The sequence below is a fragment of the Myxocyprinus asiaticus genome, chromosome 20, assembly GCF_019703515.2.
Source record: "Myxocyprinus asiaticus isolate MX2 ecotype Aquarium Trade chromosome 20, UBuf_Myxa_2, whole genome shotgun sequence".
NCBI lineage: Eukaryota > Metazoa > Chordata > Actinopteri > Cypriniformes > Catostomidae > Myxocyprinus > Myxocyprinus asiaticus.
Window position 1 is genome coordinate 29,657,981 of NC_059363.1, and position 21,362 is coordinate 29,679,342.

Here is a 21,362-nt window from a genome sequence, read left to right on the forward strand (position 1 = left end):
GGTACCCAGCAGCAAACTTTCTCGAATAAAAGCAGCAACTGATTTGGAGTCCCAGAAGAGACTGGGGTGTGTGAGTGTGGGAGGAGCTCTTGCATGGCTGAACATGGTGACACTGGGTGTAGTGACACTCTGTCAACTCTGACAGCTGTGAAGAGCAAAGCTGCTTAACAGAGACCCCACGACCAGAGTCACTGAACCAGGCAACCCTGCTGATTAACCCATACATAGAGGTGTAAACCGAGTGACACACACACACACACACACACACACACACACACACACAGGTAAACACAAGTGTATAATGTAAACATCAATTTGAGGAAGGTACTTTGAAACTGTAGTTTGTCAAAGTTAAACAGTCACACAGTCAAGCTACCCTTTTAAAAAAGTAAAGTAGTTAGCTACACCACAAGCTACAAACAAAAAGTAGCTAACTACAAAGAAGCACTTTAAAGGGATAGTTCTCCTAAAAATGAAAATTCTCTTATCATTTACTCCCCCTCTTGCCATCCCATATGTGTATGACTTTCTTTCTTCAGCAGAACACAAACAAAGATTTTTAGAAGAACGTCTCAGCTCTGTAGGCCTATACAATGCAAGTGAATGGTGATCAGACCTTTGTAGCTCCAAAAATCACATAAAGGGAACATAAAAGTAATCCATACGATGGAATGGAATGTACTTTATTGTCCCCGTAGGGGGAAACTTGGGGTGGACTCAATAGGCATAATTTCTACATTTCAGCATCACCCGAATAAAAGACAGAAAAATAAAAATACAATGGATACATCAAATACACAACAATTCAACACAGCATACATATCCATCAATCATAAAATATATCCATCAATAAATACATCTAATACATAAGATTCAAACATGATACAAAAGCATACAATCTAAAGCATTTGGCATCATTTAACAATTTAATAGAAAAAGGCACAAATACATTTTTTAATCTATTCAATTTACACCAAAGAGTTCTAAAACGCCTGCCCGAAGGTAACAGTTTATAATTTAAAAAAAGAATGTGAGATGGATCACTTAAAATTCTCCTAGCTTCGCTTAACGTACACTGTTCATACAGAGACTGGATGCTATAATAGTCCTTCTGTCCTGTCAATTTCATTGCAATATGCGTCAGGTGCGACAGCCTAGAATTCAGAATACGATTCCAGTGTTTAAATCCATGTCTTCAGAAGTGATATGATAGGTGTGGGTGAGAAACAGAACAATATTTAAGTCCTTTTTTACTAAATCTCCACTTTAACTTTCACTTTCAAAAGTGAAAGAGAAACTAAACAAGCACCACAAGTGATTTTCAGATGTAAAAGTGAAAGTGGAGATTTAGAGTAAAAAAGGACTTAAATTTTGTTCTGTTTTTCACCCACACCTATCATATCGCTTCTGAAGATATGGATTTAACCACTGGAGTCATATGGATTACTTCTATGTTTCCTTTATGTGATTTTTGGAGCTACAAATGTCTTATCACCATTCACTTGCACTGTATGGACTTACAGAGCTGAGATATTCTTCTAAAAATCTTTGCTTGTGTTCTCCTGAAGAAAGAAAGTCATACACATTTTGGTTGACATGAGTAAATGATGAGAGAATTGTAATTTTTGGGTGAACTATTCCTTTAAGGGAGCAATATTTTTAAATATGAAATATAATTTACAATATAAATATATATATTATTTTTTTTATTTTTTTATTTTTTTTTGCAATCAGTGCATCTAACTGCCATGAAAACAATACAGATTTCAATTAGGGTGGCAGCATTAAACTTAAACAGAAAAACTTACTAATAATTAATACTAGTATACTAGTAAAACTAATAAAACTACAAAACAGCCTAATTTATATAACTCGAAAACAGTGATAAACAGCAGGATTTAACTAAATATTTTGCTATAGTATTTTGCTGCCGTAAAATGCAGTGCAGGGACTCAATTAATTTTGGTTCATGAACCATGCGAATGAACTGATTCACTAAAATGAACAGGACTTCACTTAACTGAATACATAAAGACTGTGGACAGAGGACATTTTAGGAGAGCTTGCTTGGTTATTGGCTTTAATTCGCCATGCTCTATATTATTATAAGTGACTTTGGGCTTGTATTTGAATGAAGTTGCTAATAAATATTAGCAGTCACAGACTGAAAATCTGGGCAGTAAGACTTGCATTTTTGAGCTTGCTTCTTTTCAGCCCCCACAGCACATGTATGTGTGACAAACCACTAATTGCAGCGCTTAAATCTTACTTGCTGTTCAGGCCACACTACAAATAACAACATTATTAATCACCAGAGTTTGTTTATAATTGTGAATTATGGACACATTAAAACTAGTGACATAACAACAGTGATGTAGTGTTGTGTTTTCAAAATGTAAAGCAAAGGTTTTTTTTTTCCCTCATGTACCATCATCCAGAGTTCAGAGAAACCTTAATGCTGAGAGGTAGCGTGGAATTCCCATGAGCAGGTGAAGTCTGCGGTGCTTGTTTATATAAATATGAAATGCATAAATCCAGCACATATTTTGAAGCCACATAAATAAATGGAAATTGGGTTGTTGAGGTCCCGGCCCTAACAGGAACAAGAAATAAGACTGAAATTAATCAACACATGTAGGGGAAACCAAAAAATCTCCCAAAGGCTCGTTTTATGTCCATGATTTCTTTGATTGGTACTCTTCTTTCTAGTACTTTTTGGGGAAACCAATCTACAACTAGATTTTTACATTTTCTGAAGATGATGTGAGTGGTGCTTGCCTGTGCAAAAACCACCTGGGTGGTTGCTAGGTGGTTACAAGCTGACCCATGTCAAAAGAGCCCACTCCAAGTCTATGTGATATTCTGGTCCCTAGATATGGCTCAAGACCCTTCTCAAAGCAACCTACAAATGTAACCATTAACCACACCTTTCTCATGTAACTCAATAAAGATCTTATTCACGTATGAAGTATTTAGGTTAATATCAAAACTAAGAATTAACCCATTGTTTAGCAAGGCTTTCTATTAGTTGATTAATCCTCTATCTTCTAAATTGTGGTAAAATTAGGGGACAGGACGTGACTGTGGGTGAGTGTGGTTATAGTCAGTGAAGGGGAAAATTAGAGGAAAATGGAGGCCTGCTCTACATCTTACGTCTCTGTGAAGAACCAAAGACCTGTGGTACCATCACTGAAAGGCAGAGGAACACAACAAAAACAAGGATTGGTTGACAATACAATGGGTCTTTTTCACAAATAATTGCATACAAGCTGCGTGGAGAAAAGGTTTGCACACACTTCTATCTATCTATCTATCTATCTATCTATCGTACATATGGCTACGTTCACACAGGCAGAACAAATATGATTTTTTGGATGCAATCATTCAAGTATGTTTAGGTTTTTGTAGTCTGAACAGGATAAAAACACGGATTTAATGTGTTTTAAAATTTCTGGATTAAAATCAGATTTTTCTTCAGTCTGAGCAGTCAGATCGGATTTCATGTGTTTGTTTTTTTGTCGTCATTTGCTGTGCGCGAAGGTTGTTATACGTCAGGTTTTGCAATGAGAAAACACTGCGCTCTGAACGGCATAATTAATGCCTTCACAGAGCACTTTGAATTTAATACAATAATGATGGCCACGCAGTAGGATCGTTACTAACAGAATTATCAATAAAAATTACTTCAAAGTGAGTTCAGCCTGTTTTATTACACATTTCAGCCCTACAAAACTCTCACAGTAGAAGGTAAACAGGGCATAGAGATCATCACTTCTGAATGAAACACACACATATGACATTTATATGTTACAGGGCACAAAAAATACTGCAAACCTCTTATAAAAAAATTTGCTAAGGTGCAGTAAACCATACCGGTTGCGAGAAACCACAATGCAATAAAGTATTGAACGTCATGCGAATACGGGACGCTTGAACATTTTGAGCATTTTATCACAGGACGTGGGTCCTCGTCTCACTGTCTGACCTTTTTATTATTTAATACGGGACACAAAGTCTTCAATACAAGATGTTTTGCTCTCTGCTAAAACACAGGACCTCAAGATAAAAGGCATCCCATATGGGACGTCATAATTTTGACCAAAATACAGGACGTCCCCGCTAAAACGGGCAGCAACAACACTAGCAGCAACAAACATTGCATATGCCACCCCATTTTTAAGCCGTTGACTGTGAAGAACGTTCATATTTGGATACTGCCCTCATGAAAAGCATAATCAATGGTAAAACATCCATCGCTAAAATCTCATGCATGGTGAATATCCGCATGTTGTCTGCATTACCATGACAACTAATGTGGACATGATAGCAAAACTGACTGTAGTCTGAACAGAAAAAAATCTGATCTGGCCACATATAACTTATGGTTTGAACAGTCAAAAAAATCGGATTTGAGGAAAATTTTGATTTTTCCTGCAGTGTGAACAAAGCCTATCATCCATCCATCTATCCATCCATCTATCTACCTACGTACCTACCTTCCTACCTACTTACAGTTTTGCTCAAAAGTTTGCATACCCTTGGAGAATTGGTAATATATGTAACATTTTTAAAGAAAACATGAGTGAGCAGGCAAAACACATTTCTTTTATTTCTTATGGGATTCATATTCAACTGTAGGTTATAACAGAATGGCACAATCATAAAACAAAACATGGCAACAAAGAAAAAAATGAAATGACCCCTGTTCAAAAGTCTGCATTCCCTTAGTTCTTAATACTGTGTACTGCCCCCTTTAGCATCAATGACAGCGTGCAGTCTTTCGTAATAGTTGTCTATGAGGCCCCAAATTCTTGCAGGTGGTATAGCTGCCCATTCGTTTTGGCAAAATGCCTCCTGGTCATGCAAAATCTTTGGTCGTCTTGCATGAACTGCATGTTTGAGATCTCCCCAGAGTGGCTCGATGATATTAAGGTCAGGAGACTGTGATGGCCACTCCAGAACCTTCACCTTTTTCTGCTGTAACCACTGGAGGGTCAACTTGGTCTTGTGCTTAGGGTCATTGTCGTGCTGGAAAGTCCAAGAGCATCCCATGCGCAGCTTTCGTGCAGAAGAATGCAAACTGTCTGCCAGTATTTTCTGATAACATGCTGCATTCATCTTGCCATCAATTTTCACAAGATTCCCCGTGCCTTTAGAGCTCACACACCCCCAAAACATCAGTGAGCCACCACCATGCTTCACAGTGGGGATGGTATTCTTTTCACTATAGGCCTTGTTGACCCCTCTCCAAACATAGCGCTTATGGTTGTGACTATAAAGCTCTATTTTGGTCTCGACACTCCAAATTACAGTGTGCCAGAAGCTGTGAGGCGTGTCAAGGTGTTGTCGGGCATATTGTAACCGGGCTTTTTTGTGGCATTGGCTTCTTTTTGGCAACTCAACCACGCAGCTCATTTTTGTTCAAGTATCGTCGTATTGTGCTCCTTGAAACAACCACACCGTCTTTTTCCAGAGCAGCCTGTATTTCTCCTGAGATTACCCGTGGGTTTTTCTTGTATCCCGAACAATTCTTCTGGCAGTTGTGGCTGAAATTTTTCTTGGTCTACCTGACCTTGGCTTGGTATCAAGAGATCCCCGAATTTTCCACTTCTTAATAAATCTGGCTGGCATTTTCAAGGCTTTGGATATCTTTTTATATCCTTTGCCATCTTTATAAAGTTCCATTACCTTGTTACGCAGGTCTTTTGACAGTTCTTTTCTGCTCCCCATGGCTCAGTATCTAGCCTGCTCAGTGCATCCACATGAGAGCTAACAAACTCATTGACTATTTATACACAGGCACTAATTGCAATTTAAAAAGCCACAGGTGTGGGAAATTAACCTTTTTTTGCCATTTAAACCTGTGTGTGTCACCTTGTGTGTCTGTAACAAGGCCAAACATTCAAGGGTATGTAAACATTTGATCACGGCCATTTGGGTGATTTCAGTTATCATTATGATTTAAAAAGGAGCCAAACAACAATGTGATAATAAATGGCTTCATATGATCACTATCCTTAAATAAAAGGATTTTCAAAATCAATGCCAAAATTTCACAATTTCTGCCAGGGTATGCAAACTTTTGAGCACAACTGTATGTATATGTATGTATATATATTCATATATGTGTATATGTATGTATGTGTGTGTGTATATGTATGTATGTGTGTGTATATATATATATATATATATATATATATATATGTATGTGTGTGTGTGTGTGTGTGTGTGTGTGTATATATATATATATATATATATATGTATGTATGTATGTATGTATGTATGTATATATACTTTTTTCTTTTCAATATTTATCTATTTTTTATTCAATTGTAATTATTTCTTTAAAGTCTTGTTGCTGTTTTTGTATTGTTGTGTACTGGAAGCTCCTGTCACCAAGACAAATTCCTTGTATGTGTAAGCATACTTGGCAATAAAGCTCATTCTCATTCTGATAATATGAATAGAGTATTAGATTATTTAAAATAAATAAATAAATAAATAAATAATTCACCAAAATGTTATTTTCACATTCCAAAGGTTGTAGTAAATTCTCAGTAGAAAAACTGATTTACAACAGGTGACATTATTACAGTAAATCCAATGAGTACAATATTAGGTAATTTTAGCATATTTTAGCATTGCAGTTCCAAATATCTGGGAATGGAATGCATTTATGGTCGGAGATATCAAGTAGGAATATCCCACATCCAACTTGAATGGTACGCAGCATAACTGTGTACCCTGATGAAACTAAATTTATTGCAAGCAACATTTAAATTGCAAATATTAATAATAGATTTTTCCAGGTATTATAGACCTCCTTGGTAGATTCATATGAAAAATTATGATTTTTGAATGTCTGTTTGGGAGACTTTCATTTCACAAAAAAGTCATGCTGCAGTTAAAATTAGGCTTGCTTGAGCATTAAGTGTCATTTCAAGTTCTGGCTTTCGTGCGTGGACGTGTTTTTAAAATGTCAATTGGTATTACTAGTTAGCTACAACATAATGTATGATGCCCAAAGGCATAGGGTGTCTTATTCATTGTGAAACTGTGTTTTCTTAATGGCATGAATCACACTGAAGGCCTAGATGTTAAATGCACGGCCCGCCACTGTCCTGACATGACCCTCCAGCATGACAATGCCACCAACCACACTGCTCGTTCTGTGCGTGATTTCCTGCAAGACAGGAATGTCAGTGTTCTGCCATGGCCAGTGACGAGCCCAGATCTCAATCCCATTGAGCACGTCTGGGACCTGTTGGATCGGAGGGTGAGGGCTAGGGCCATTCCCCCCAGAAATGTCCGGGAACTCGCAAGTGCCTTGGTGGAAGAGTGGGGTAACATCTCACAGCAAGAACTGGCAAATCTGGTGCAGTCCATGAAAAGGAGATGGACTGCAGTACGTAATGCAGCTGGTGGCCACACCAGATACTGACTGTTACTTTTGATTTTGACTTCCCCCCCCAACCTTTGGAAAGTGAAAATAAGGCGAATATCCAATGAATATCGAACCTAAACTAACTTACTCCGCAGTTAAACGTAAGCCTATGTCTTTACAATATACGCATATGCTTCAATAGAACTTTTAGCACAACTGTATAGTATCTATATGTATGTCTGTCTGCCTTTCTGCTGTATCTATCCACATGCATACTAGAGCCAAGTTAGTAAATGAGACCCAGTCTTCTTACCATACCAGTTAACACATGTAATAACGGCAGACAATTTATTTTATTATATACTGTATAAAGCAGGAACAGATGGTTCTTCTTTGTCCTTTTCCATTAACTAAATGAAATATGACTCCCAAGCGCTGCACCACAGGTTTCTCGTGTTTCTCTGTTTACCCGCTTTCATAGACACATGAGTTGGCCACAGCAAAAATGATTCATGCCATTTATATAACACAGAGTTTCCTGTCTGGCTAAACCTTGGTCTTTGTTTGTTGTTCTACTGCCGCTTCGAGGTCATTAAAGCTCCTTTCAGATGGAAATCTCAATATAAAAATATCTGTGATTTATGGGTTTTTTATGAATGGTGACCAGGGCACAAACCGGCATGGAGTCTCCATTAGTTTGACTTCTCCTGTTTGACTTTATTTTTATTATTGCATGCATGTGTATCTGCAGGGCCCAAAATTAACTTGAGAACATTAACCAGCCATAATTATTTCTTATGAAACTTTTTTCCATTAAAAAGTATACTTTGACATTATAATGACAGTTATATTTATATATTCATTTTTTCCTTGCATATTTGCATAACAGAGCAGGTGAGTGTGTCACTCGCTACATTATATATGACATAAGACAGTCTCTGTCTTCAAGAAGACACAATGTGTTTTTGTTTACATATTTTTGTTGTTTTGATGGCTTGGTGTGAGGAATATCCACATATGTGTCGCCACAAAAAAAACAAACGTAATGCATCCTAGATAAACTTGATATATCCTCTGTAAATTTCCACCGACGTAAAAGTTGTTAGAAGACCTGCAGGTCGTGACAGATGTTTTTTCAAGACATTTTTAATCTTTGATTTGATTCGCTCACATCACATCAGTGAGGGTCAGACAAACATTCTTACAATTCAACTTAAACCATGAATTACCTTGCATAATTGTGCATTATGTTGCTAAAAATATTACAGGCCAAAAGTTGAGTAACTCCATCTAATTAACTCGCCAAAACCATTTTCTCTTGCCTTTGGCACTTGGCAATTGTTAATTTTGGACCTTATGTGTTTGTATCTGAGTCTGTGTGTGTGTGTGTGTGTACCTGCGCAAGCTGGGGTCCATTTGGGCTTCATCCTGGATGAGTTCTGCCTCGCTCTGAGCGATTCTCATGGCCAGCTCTCTGTCCCTTCTCTCCTGTTCCAACACTGTCTGTCTCTGAGTCTCTTCCTCTCGCTCCAATGCCAGCTGCATCTCCAGTTCCGCCTGGATAAAACATATATTCCCACAAATCAATAAAACACACACAAACACACACACATAGACTGGACAATTCCACTGTTTGCAACACCTGTGCCTTCATTCACTTCCAAGTGGACGGCAACGCACAGAGACAGAATGTGTGCTGGCAGGGGCGCTGACAGTAATGGGCACATCTTTGAGTTAGTGGGCTGAACTGCGGTAGGCCATCATAGAATCCGAATGAGGAAAAGACCAGCAGCTGCTCACAAACATATGTTGTGTTTTTGGATGCTTACAGGACAGGCCATAGTCTATGAGACCCCGATTTTGATCATAACTGAATTTGTGGCAAAATGTGTAGTTACTTCATTTTGCCTTTTCACAGCAGGGTACTGTAGGTCTGCTGGTCCACCAACTAGACCAGCAACAAGCCATCCCTACACGGCATAAATCGGTCTGACCCAGCAGATTTTTACATGCACGATAAACATGTGACTGCTTAATGGAAGCTAAAGAATTCCCTCAATCTCTCCATCCAGTAGCGTCTGGTACCTCTGAAGGGAGAGAGATTAGAGAGCCTTGCCCCAGACTCACTGTAACTCATCTAGAGCAGACACCAGAAGCGCTGGCCACTCAAAGGATATTAAGCCATTACGCTCCTGCTGTGTGCTAAGATCTGATTAGGTGTATAATCGAGGTTATACTGCAACCAGCCGGCCTGGGGTTCTCCGTCTAGACTGAAAAAAACTAATGAAATGAACCGTGGTGTGCTCTTAGAAGTGTAAGAACAGTGTGGGACAGAGTTCAGCAGTGTGGTCTAAAAGCATGGGTCAAAACAGAGAAAAGGAGTGATTGAAGAAAGATGCTTGGATGCAACATTTTCATCAGAGAATATCGTGGACAGAAAGAAAAATAGGAGGAAAAGAGCAAGGCAGCTGTGGTTGAATCCTCATACATATATACAAAGACATATACATAAAGCAGAGGGTTATAGCACGCACTTGCCATGTTAAATCTGAGCTATGAATCAAACTTCTAAAAGCAGGAGAGAAAAGAGAGTGATGTATTATGGCTGAAAAAAACTATGATAAAGATTTTGTAAATGGCATGACAGCAGTATTTCAGTGAACTGCAAATGTTTTCTTTAGCAAAGGTCTTGAATTTATTCAAGGACTCCAAGAAATTTGGAACTGAACTTCTTTGCAGATAATGTATTTTTCAAGCCAAGGTAAGCGAATAAATATTGTCAATTTTATATATAAATTTCTATACACTTCCAGACAAAAGTTTGGAAACCTTTTCATTCTTTATTATTAAAGCATTCCAGATATTAAAATAATGATAAAGCAATTCAAACTATGAAATAACAAAAAATTAAGAATAGAAATTATGTAGTAACTAAAAATATTAAACAAAATCAAAACTATCTTCTTCAAAGTATCCACCCTTCATGAGAAATACACTCAGTCAAGTGTGGCCCAACTTTTGACTAGTTGAGTATCTAGCAGAAATAAATGTTACAATATACATTAGAATAAAAAGATTAGAATGGAACAGAAAAAAAAAACTGTCATGATCCTGCCTCTTTGGTCTTGTTTTATTCTTGTTTTGGTAGGATTGTGACCTTTTCCTCTGCCCATCTCTCAGGCTGTCCCATGTATTGTTGTTTCCCTCTCTCCCTCGTGTTTCTCACAGGTGCTGCTCAGCAGCACAATCAGCATTGCCATGGCAGCGCTGATTCACACTGCTCATGATTATTGGCAGCACCTGCATCCTATCTCCCTTTACTCTATATATTCTTTCCTTTATCTCATCTTCTTTGCCATATCGTTGTGTTTTGTTTCCAGTCCAGCCATGTTGTTCCTATCATTTCCAGTTATCCCCAGTCAGTTTGTTTTATTGCTGTCTTGTTATACTTGTTTTCTCCCTTGTGAGAGTTTTTGTTAGTATTTTTTTTTTCTTCAATAAAACCTCTTTCGGGGGCCTGGGTAGCTCAGCGAGTATTGACGCTGACTACCACCCCTGGAGTCGCGAGTTCAAATCCAGGGCATGCTGAGTGACTCCAGCCAGGCCGGTAGCATGAGCCTCCATATGCTGTGAGTCTCCATGGTGTCATGCACAGTGAGCCACGTGATAAGATGCATGGATTGACTGTCTCAGAAGCGAAGGCAACTGAGACTTGTCCTCCGCCACCCGGATTGAGGTGAGTAACTGCGCCACCACGAGGACCTACTAAGTAATGGGAATTGGGAATTCCAAATTGGGAGAAAAGGGGATAAATATAAATGAACCCTCTTTCATTGCCATCCTGCATCTTGGGTCCTTCCTCAAAATACGTGACAATAACACAGTACAATAAAGTAGAACAGAACTGAAAAAAAAAACAGCACAGATCTGAACAGGAAAAAATCATAATGTAATATAATATAACAGAAAAAACAGCACAGAATAGAATTCAACAGAATAGAACTGAATGGGGGAAAACTAACAGAACAGGAAAAAACAGAATAGAATAAAAAAGAACAGAATAGAATAAAATAGAACAGAAAAAAGGAACAAAGAAAAACAGCATATCTGTGTAGTAGAACAGAACAGAACAGAATTGAACAGGGGGAAAAGCACAGAACAGACTGGAAAAAAAAGCACAGATCAGAACAGAATAGAACAAAAAAAACAGATCAAAAGAGAAGAAAATTGAGAAGAAACAAACAGAACAGGAAAAAAACAGAATAGAAAAGAATAGAATAGAAAAACAGAACATAACAGAATAAAGAAAACTAGCATATCTGTGTAGCAGAACAGAACAGGGGGAAAATACGTAGCAGAACAGAATAGAATTGAATGGGAACCAACGAACAGAAAAGAATACAGCAGAATAGAATAGAACAAAAAAATGGAACATAGCAAGATAAAGAAAAAAAACAGTATACCTGTAACAGAACAGAATGGGGGGAAACAGTAGAACTGAATAGAATAGAATTGAACAGGGGAAAGTAAAAAACAATGTAAAAAAAAAAAAAAAAAGCACAGATCAGAAAAGAACAAAATAGAATTGAACGAGAAAATAACAGCAAAGAACAGAACAGAATAGAAAGGAAAGACTGGACAGAACACACAGAATGGGAAAAAACAGCACTGGACAGAACATAATTCAAGAGAAGAGAAGAGAAGAAGAAAAGAAAAAGAAAAGAATAGAATGGGGAAAAGCAGAACATCATAGAATAGAATATTTTAATAGAAAATGGCACAGGAGGACTTAGTCTTAAATACGTTAGATCGTGCAACAGCTTTCAGGTAGCACAAAACCATCACAACTCTAGGGAACAGCAAAGGGGAAGTCTGCCAGGCCCTCTAACATAGAGTCACCATTGGGAAAGAAGAGGACACAGGACTTTCACTCAGCAGGCACAGCATAATCCAGCCCCAGGAGGTAAGCAGGGACTGATGAATAAACCCACAGGCCACTGTGGCAGCTCAATACGGTGCATGATTATGCCTGCAGAACAGCCAGTCCCGGCCAGTACTGAACACGCCAGCGTGAGACGGAGTGGGCATTTGGTTTGCCGAAGGAGTCAGCAGAGAAAAGGAATCAATACGCAAGAGGGAGCGTGTATACACATACACACCTGCATGACTCGCTCTTCCTCTTCTCTTTTTTTTCTCTCCTCCTCCTCCTGTTTCCTCTTCTGCTCCATCTCAGCTTTCCTGATGGGAGAGAGAGCGAGGGAGGACTGTTAATGAGTCACTCGGGCCTGCAGGGAATTATTCCTCCTGATCAATAACCCACAAGAACGTTCATGAAAACACACCCACAGGTGGATTCACAACTGGCACAAAGAGAAACGTAGACTGCATCTAGTCTTTGTAGTTCATATAAGACCCTTCAATAGCTGCTGAAAATTGAATAGTGCATTGTTAGCATTGCTGGCATTGAGTGTTTAAAGAATGCTAGAATTTTAATATCAAGGACACCTGTGTTTTTATTCAGTGAATAAACTCACTATTTGGACATTAAAGCCACACTTAAAAAATAATTGCATTAGATCACAAAATATCAAACCAAGTGGCATTTATATAAATAAATATTGGTCACACATTATATTAGGTGGCCTTAACTACTATGTACTAGCATTAAATACATACAAAAATATGTATTTCATGTGTAGCTACATGTTGTTCTGGGTTGATGTAAGGGTAGGGTTAGGGTTAGGGGTCATAGTTAGGTTTTGGGGTAAGGGTTGGGTTAGGGGTAAAGTTAACAGTGTAACTACAAATGAAATTAAATGCAAGTACTTTAAATGTAATTACAATGTAAAAACATGTACACTACTGTTCAAAAGTTTGGGGTCACTTCCCTGAAATGTTTCTCATGATCTTAAAAATCTTTTGATCTGAAGGTATATGTTTAAATGTTTGAAATTAGTTTTGTAGACAAAAATATAATTGTGCCAACATATTAATTTATTTAATTACAAACTAAAATTTTATAAAAAAATAAAAAAACGTTTTTGAAATGGATGACTTGGACCGAATAATTAAGAAAAGCAGCCAATAAGTGTCCAACATAGAAGGGAACTCCTTCAATACTGTTTAAAAAGCATCCCAGGGTGATAACTCAAGAAGTTGGTTGAGAAAATGTCAAGAGTACATGTCTGCAGATTCTAGGCAAAGGGTGACTACTTTGAAGATGCAAAAATATAACACAGTTTTGATTTATTTTATCGCAACATAATTGCCATATTTCCATTTCTATTATTCCATAGTTGTGATGATTTTACTATTATTCTAAAATGTGAAAAAAATAAATAAATAAATAAGTGACCCTAAACTTTTGAACAGTAGTGTATGAACATAATAAGTACATTGTATCAAATGGTTCATTGTAGTTGAGGCCACCTTATATAAAGTGGGTCCTAAATATCTATAGCACAAAATGTTTTCAAGCAAAACATAGTTGCTAAGGTTTGAAATTATAAAACAACAGATATATATTTCTGGTTGTCAAACTTCTCAGAACATTTCCATAATGTAATGTGATAAACTAGTTGGCTACAAGTAATTGCAAAAAAGGCTCAGAAAAGTGAAGAAAGTTCTGAGAAAAGAACTAGCATCATTTGTTTACCTATTCCTCTCAGTTTAATATTTAGTTTTCTAATGCAATGTAATTCATACAATTCTAAATGACTAACTGTGAAGAAAAAATCTGACACACATTTGTGAACTGGTGGACTGGGATGTGCCAAACATAAACTAAGCAGCACAATGTATGTTGTGTTTGCTTGTGTGGAACAATATATACTTCGACAAAAACAGAGACATATCATCATGGCCTGATTCGTGAAATGATGACAGATGCCTTCCAAGACAGCAAGCTCTGGAGATTACATAAGAGAGAGAGAGCAGGTCAAACTGAACCCTCCCTGATGTATTAATCAGTCTGCCAATCTCCTCCCACACCCTTCTTTTCAGCCCCTGTTCTTCTTTCAAATGCACTGGGATGCTGACCTAATGTACAGTTCATCTTATTCCAAACTTGCGACGTGACTCACATGCGGCGGTCCTCTTCCTCCTGTTTGCGCAACTGCTCGTCTTCCTCGCGTCTCTTCCTCTCTTTCTCCATGTCCTCCTGGATGTGCTTGAGTCTCTCCATCTCCTCCTGCTCCTGCTTCTTCTTCTGCATGGAGAAGAGGAGCTGCTCTGAGCGTTTCACCAGGCCCTCGTATTCCTGATCAATTTCTTTGCGGCTCATCACCGTGGACTGAAAGATGAAGACAGAAAGAGATGATGAAAATGATTCTTTAGAAAAAGGCAGCTCTGAGATCATCTACAGCATATGCTAGTGTAGCCCTAAAAGTTGACAAAATCAACTTATAGCAGATATACAGATTTCTCAAAAATATTGATGAGTCAATGTGCATTCATTGGCATAAACACTTTTTTGACCAACAAAATGTTCTCTAAAATAAGAATGTTCAAGAATCCCCCATTACCACCTGCTTCTGACTAGCAAATAGCTTGCAAACAATGGTTCACAGCAGTGACTAACTAAAGGCTATTTTCTATATCTGCCAATAACAATATTTAGATTATTATGACCATTTCCATCCTCTCTCTTACCCTTGTGATTAAATAAGTTATTTTTTTGCTACTGTACCTTTAAGACTTCTAATAAGTAAAGGACCACTGGTGTGACTGGCTAACCTCTTGCAAATGGAACCAGTACTGTAACAAGGACCCATCAAAATATGGGTGGAACTACAATCCCAGTTTAATGTCCAGAAACAATTATAAGGAAGCCATTTGTAGTTTATTTTCCCCAAAGATTGTAAGCACTGTGGCGCTTTCAATATTGCTCTGTTTGTTTGAGTAGCCTGGCATAACAACAATGATGTAACTAATGGCCTGAGTTGAAACAATAAAAGACAGTAAAGAGTTCAGGAAACAGTCAGTATTATTACATGCGCAGTTATAATCAAGCTACAGCAGGTTTTTGCATTGTCGTCAAGCTACAGTCTTCATCTTTCTGTTCAACTATACATGACACAATGTGTAAGCGAATATTTACATATCAGCTCTGTCTTTAAGCATGTGCACAACAGCAAGGCCAATTGTGGTCTGATTAACGTGTACACATGCTGGACAAAGCTGAGAAACATTCACATTGTCTAGTTCTGTTGGTCTAACTTTGAAGACAAATTATTCAGTATGTTTACATACACAGATAATCGAGTTACAGCAGGTTTTTGCATTGTCAAGCTGAAGTCTTTATCTGTCTGTCCAACTATACATGGCAAAATGTGTAATCGAATATTTGCATATCAGCCTTTCGGAGCATGTGCACACAGCAAGGCCAACTGTGGTCCGATTGACATATACACATGCTGGACAAAGCCGAGCTACAATCGCATTATCTAGGTCTGTTAGTCTAACTTTGTGAAAATCGGACCATGTTCAGTCAGACTAAGCGTTTACATGACACTTGAAAAAGACATATTATTCAGTATGTTTACATACGCAGTTAGAGCTGCAGCAGGTTTTTTGCATAGTTGAGCTACAGTCTTCATCTGTTTGTCCAAATATACAAGACACAATGCGTAATCGAATAATATGCCTTTGCCATGTTTGTGTTGCATTCGACTAAGTTGTTAAAGGGATAGTTCTCCCAACAATGAAAGTTCTCTCATCATTTACTCCCCCTCATGCCATCCCTAATGTGTCTGACTTTCTTTTTTCTGCAGGACACAAATTAAGATTTTTAAAAGAATATTTCTGCTCTGTAGGTCCATACAATGCAAGTGAATGGGTACCAAAATTGACGATCTAAAAAGCACATAAAGGCAGCATAAAAGTAATCCATACGACATACGTTTCAATCCATATTTTCAGAAGTGACATGATAGGAATGGGTGAGAAACAGATCAATATTTAAGTCCTTTTTTTAACTATAATTCTCCTACCTGCCCAGTAGGGGGCGGTATGCATGAAGAATGTGATTCATCAAAAACACAAGAAGAATGTGAAAGTGATCTGTTTCTCACTCAGACCTATCATATCGCTTCTGAAGATATTAATTGACCCACTGGAGTCATATGGATTACTTTTATGCCGACTTATGTGATTTTTGGATCTTCAAAATTTTGGCACCCATTCACTTGCATTGTACGGACCTACAGAGCTGTGAAATTCTTTTAAAAATCTTCATTTGAATTCAGCAGATGAAAGAAAGTCATAAACATCTGGGATGGCAAGGGGCTGAGTAAATGATGAGAGAATTTTCATTTTTGGGTGAACTATTCCTTAACTACACTCGTCAGATATCACCTCTGTTTTCTGGACAATGAGCACAATGTTAAGGGCAATTGTGGTCTGATTAACGTGTATACATGCTGGACGAAGCCGAGCTACACCCACATAATCTAGGTCTGTTGGTGTGACTTTGTAAAATTTTACTTGTACATTTCAGTCGGACTAAAGCGTTTATATGACATTTAAAAAAGACAAATTATTGTTTTAGTCCAACTGAAGTCGAACTTCTGAAGTACATATAAACATACTGACTCGCTATTTCATTTGATAAATTGTACACTGCAGCTTTAAAAAGTTTTCCTCCCCAGAGTCCCTAAACAAATTTGAACAGAATCACCAGGGTTTCATATTGCAAAGTAAAGAAAAAGGCAGCAACTCAGTGGTTACTTATCAGCTCGGAGACAGCAGTGATATTGGGCTACACGCTGGGGCGTGTTGTATTAATATCCTGCAGATATTCATTAATGCTGGATGTGGATTCCACGCCATCTGGCAGAGCACCAGAGGAGCATAGAGGGGTGCGAGCATTGTGAACGTTCATTGTACCGCAGGGGGGTTGAGACTCAATGACAAGGTCCGTCTCACCCCCTAGCGCTAGATGAGTTAGCGCCAGTACAGTGAATGACAGCCATTGACACAATCTGCATTATTAGCCAGGGAGGCCAGAGTAATCTCCAAACCAGATGGTAAGGTAATAGGAGGCATTGCCAATCAAAAACCAGATGCTAATCAAAAAGTGTTATGCTAATAACAAAGAGGGCTATCACAGCACTGAAGGGGAGAGCACTTCTCATTTAGAAGCAGGAATAAAGTGTTCAGTTGGAAAAGTTTCAGCTCTGGTGCCAGCCATCTATCAGAGAGGGGGGCAATGTCTCTCGAGCTCCCCGTCAATAATGCACTCGGAGCCTGACAGATGAGGTCAGTGTCCACATAGAGAATACAACAATGCATATACTGCACTCAATCAGCAACAGCTGAAAGTTGGGAGGAAGGAAAGAAATCAACACTAGAAATGGCATAATGTGCCAAAGCCTTGAAAATCAACTTGATGGCGAATGTCAATGATGAGCTGCATAGAGAAATCTCCTTGTCAGACTGTCGATTTGCATACTTTGTATTTATTTACTCTGCTTTCTGGGTGCTAGCATTTATGCAGAATGAAATGAAAAGCTTTTGCTCTTTTACCATGGGCATTACCCAAAACATTTGGCAGAAAACTCTGTTCAAGGCTTTAGACCGCCTTCATCAGGACATGGAAAAACACACCTGCTGAATAATAAATGAAAAACTGATACACAAATGAAGGCTAAGAAAAGAGCTACACCAAATAACATCATTGTGCTTTGTAAGCTGGAGGAGGTGAAAGGTGTTTGGCAATCTTGGGCAAATCTCCCAGTTGGTAAATCATGGGTTTGATTGCCAAGGAACACACATTCTGATAAAATGTAACCTCGAATCCACTGTAAGTCACTTTGGATGTATTGTAAATGTTTTCCTGTGGAAAGCCTCACCTTAATCTTAGACATGAGGGCATCGGTGGAGGTGGCCAGTTCCTCAACCTGCTTGCTCATCTCCTGTTTGCCCTCCTTGAGTCCATTGACAGCCTCGTTGAACTTCTCCATCCTATTCCTCAAATTTTTCACTTTCACCAAGCCATCAATGCTGCCGTATGAATGCACAGTTCAGATTTGTCACCCACAGCTTTACAAAAACACAAATACTAGATGCAAGCAATGTATTTTTTGCAATTTAGGAACCGGCTCCTATTTAATTTATAACTTGGAATTTGAATTCCATTGGTCATGCCCCACAATATGTTGAACTAAAATTTTAAGTGGAATAGCAGGAAGAGGAATTAACTGAACTGTAATTCAAAGAAATTCAACAAGCAGTTTAGTCCATAAAATTAAAGGAATATTCCGGGTTCAATACAAGTAAAGATCAGTTGACAGCATTTGTGGCGTAATGTTGATTACCACAAAAATTAATTTTGACTCGTCCCTCCTTTTCTTTAAAAAATGCAAAAATCTTGATTATAGTGTGGCACTTACAGTGAAAATGAATGGGACCAATTTTTGGAGAGTTTAAAGGCAGAAATGTGGAACTTATAATTTTATAAAAGCACTTGCATGAATACTTCTGTTAAAACTCATGTATTATTTAAGCTGTAAAGTCATTTAAATTGTCATTTTTAAAAGTAATTTTAGGGTTTGTTGACATCATCATGGCAATTAAATTGGCCACAGACTTTTCACAGAAAAGGTTAGTAAGTGATTTTATCACACTAAAATCATGTCAACACACACATTGTTCATGTCTTGTGGCTATATTTTTGAAAGAGTATTTTAACATTGAAAAATTTACTCCATTCACTTCCATTGTAAGTGCCTCACTGTAACCTCGATTTTTGCTTTTTTTTAAAGAAAAGGAGGGCCAAGTCAAAATAATTTTTTGTGGTAATCAATATTATGCCACAACTGATGTCGATTGAGCTTAACTTGTTGTAGCAAAAGTTCTTAACTATCTCAAGGAGGAAGCGGGAGACGGCGAATCAAACTCAAAAGTTATTTTTATTTTCTCTCACTCAAAAGCTTCAAACTACAAATGTAAGCTGCACCGACACACACACACAAACACACACGCACACACACACACACACGCACACACACACACACACGCACACACACACACGCACACACACACACACACACACACACACATGCAGGCTCGGCCCTCTATCCCCTCCAGCAGTCTGGATCACCCTTTAAATCACTCTCTGCTCTCACTGCAAACACAAAACAGCTGTTAGAGGTGATTTCCCACAGGTGCCAACCCTTACCGCACTCACTCTCCACAGATATCGCTCGGCCACGCCCCCATCACCACATACCCCCATCGCCCGACTCAGGCCAGGGAACCATCCGGCCTGTCACTTACCCCCCCCCCATTTTATGGAGAGAAAATCCACAACAGCCATCTGCACCCCAGGCCTGTGAACCACCTCAAACTTAAAAGGCTAGAGAGCAAGATACCAACAGGTGATCTGCGCGCTGGCATCCTTCATGCGATGGAGCCACTGGAGCGGGGCATGGTCCGAACAGAGGGTGAAAGCATGCCCCAACAGATAGTACTGGAAGGTGAGGACCGCCCACTTGAAGACCAAACATTCCTTCTCGATTGTGCTGTACTTAGTCTCTCTCATCGTGAGCTTGCGACTAATAAACAGCACAGGGCGTTCCTCCCCCTCCACCATCTGGGAAAGTACCACTCCCAACCCCCTGTCCGATGCATCCGTCTGCAAGATAAAAGGGAGAGAGAAGTCAGGAAAGTGCAATAATGGCCTGGGTGCAGCTTTTACTTGCGTGAACGTCTGCTGACACGGTTCCGTCCACTGAACGGATCTGGTGCTCCCTTTTTAGTAAGATCAGTCAGCGGGCTGGTGATGGTCGAATAATTAGGCACAAACATACGATAATAGCCAGCCAGTCCCAGGAACTGTCTCACCTCCTTTTTGGTCTTGGGTCTTGGGCAGGCTGCAATCGCAGCGGTCTTATCAATTTGCGGCCGCACCTGCCCATGACCCAAGTGGAAGCCCATATATCATACTTCCACCTGTCCAACTGCACACTTCATAGGGTTTGACGTGAGGATTCTGTTCATGAGCCACTGAAACATAGCCGGGGCCCCGAACAAACCGAAAGGAAGGGTGAAAAATTGGTGTAAGCCAAATGGTGTGGAAAATGTAGTTTTGTTACGGGACATGGGAGATATGGGGATCTGCCAATATCCCTTTGTTAAATCCAGTGTTGAATAAAAGCGAGCTGCACCTAACCGATCGAGAAGCATCAATCCGAGGCATTGGGTATGCATCAAATTCAGACACTGCATTGACATTTCTATAATCCACACAGAACCGAACCGAGCCGTCATTCTTCGGAACCAACACCACTAGGCTGGCCAAGTCACTGGGATTCTTCTATTAACCCCATATCTAGCATGGCTTTTAATTCGTCCCGAACCACTTTCTTTTTGTGTTTGGGTAATCAGTAGGGATGACTGCTACCACTGCCCCTGGAGTCATTTCGATATGGCACTCTATGAGATTCGTACAACCGGGAAGAGACGAGAGCACATTGGAGAATTCTCCTTGCAACCTGGCAACCTCCGTGACTTGTGACGGTGAGAGGTGGTCTCCGCAAGTGACCAGGGTGACTCGATCGGTGACTTTTAAGTTTACCTCTGGTCCGAGCTCCTCCCTCTCTGGAACCACCAACTTTAGTTGTTCGGCAACTTACGGGGACCGCCTCTCTCCATGGTTTTAAGAGATTGTGGTGGCAAATCTGACATGCTCCGCCTCTATCCATTCGTTTAACCTCACAATCTTTTTCCCCGACTCACCATGTGACCTCAAAGGGCCCTTGCCATTGGCGAGTAATTTAGAGATCGATGTGGGAAGTAATACAACGACTTTATTTCCCGGTGTAAATTCCCGTAGTTGAGTACCCCTATTATAAAGCCGGCTTTGACGTTCTTGAGCCTGGAGCAAATTCTCCTGTGTTAATTGTCCCAGTGTGTGGAGTTTTGCTCTCAGGTCAAGAACGTATTGAATTTCGTTTTTGCTGTCTGAAGGTCCCTCATC

At 39.2% G+C, this 21,362-nt stretch overlaps 1 protein-coding gene across 3 annotated transcripts in view; it reads right to left on the reverse strand.

Moving 5' to 3' along the window:
* Positions 1-21,362, reverse strand: part of LOC127411044 (unconventional myosin-VI-like) — a 97,286-nt gene that overhangs the window by 19,940 nt on the left and 55,984 nt on the right. For 2 of the 3 annotated variants that reach the window (XR_007892215.1, XM_051646374.1), the window contains exons 25-28: positions 18,235-18,385; positions 14,467-14,675; positions 12,544-12,622; positions 8,781-8,941 (exon numbers count right to left, since the gene is read on the reverse strand). Coding sequence is in view for 2 of the 3 variants with exons in the window: in XM_051646374.1 (XP_051502334.1) it covers positions 8,781-8,941; positions 12,544-12,622; positions 14,467-14,675; positions 18,235-18,385 (600 nt within the window). In the remaining variant the exon portion in view is untranslated. Of the gene's footprint in view, positions 1-3,153; positions 3,190-8,780; positions 8,942-12,543; positions 12,623-14,466; positions 14,676-18,234; positions 18,386-21,362 lie in introns of all 3 variants that reach the window. The other variant, XM_051646373.1, reaches the window with a different exon arrangement.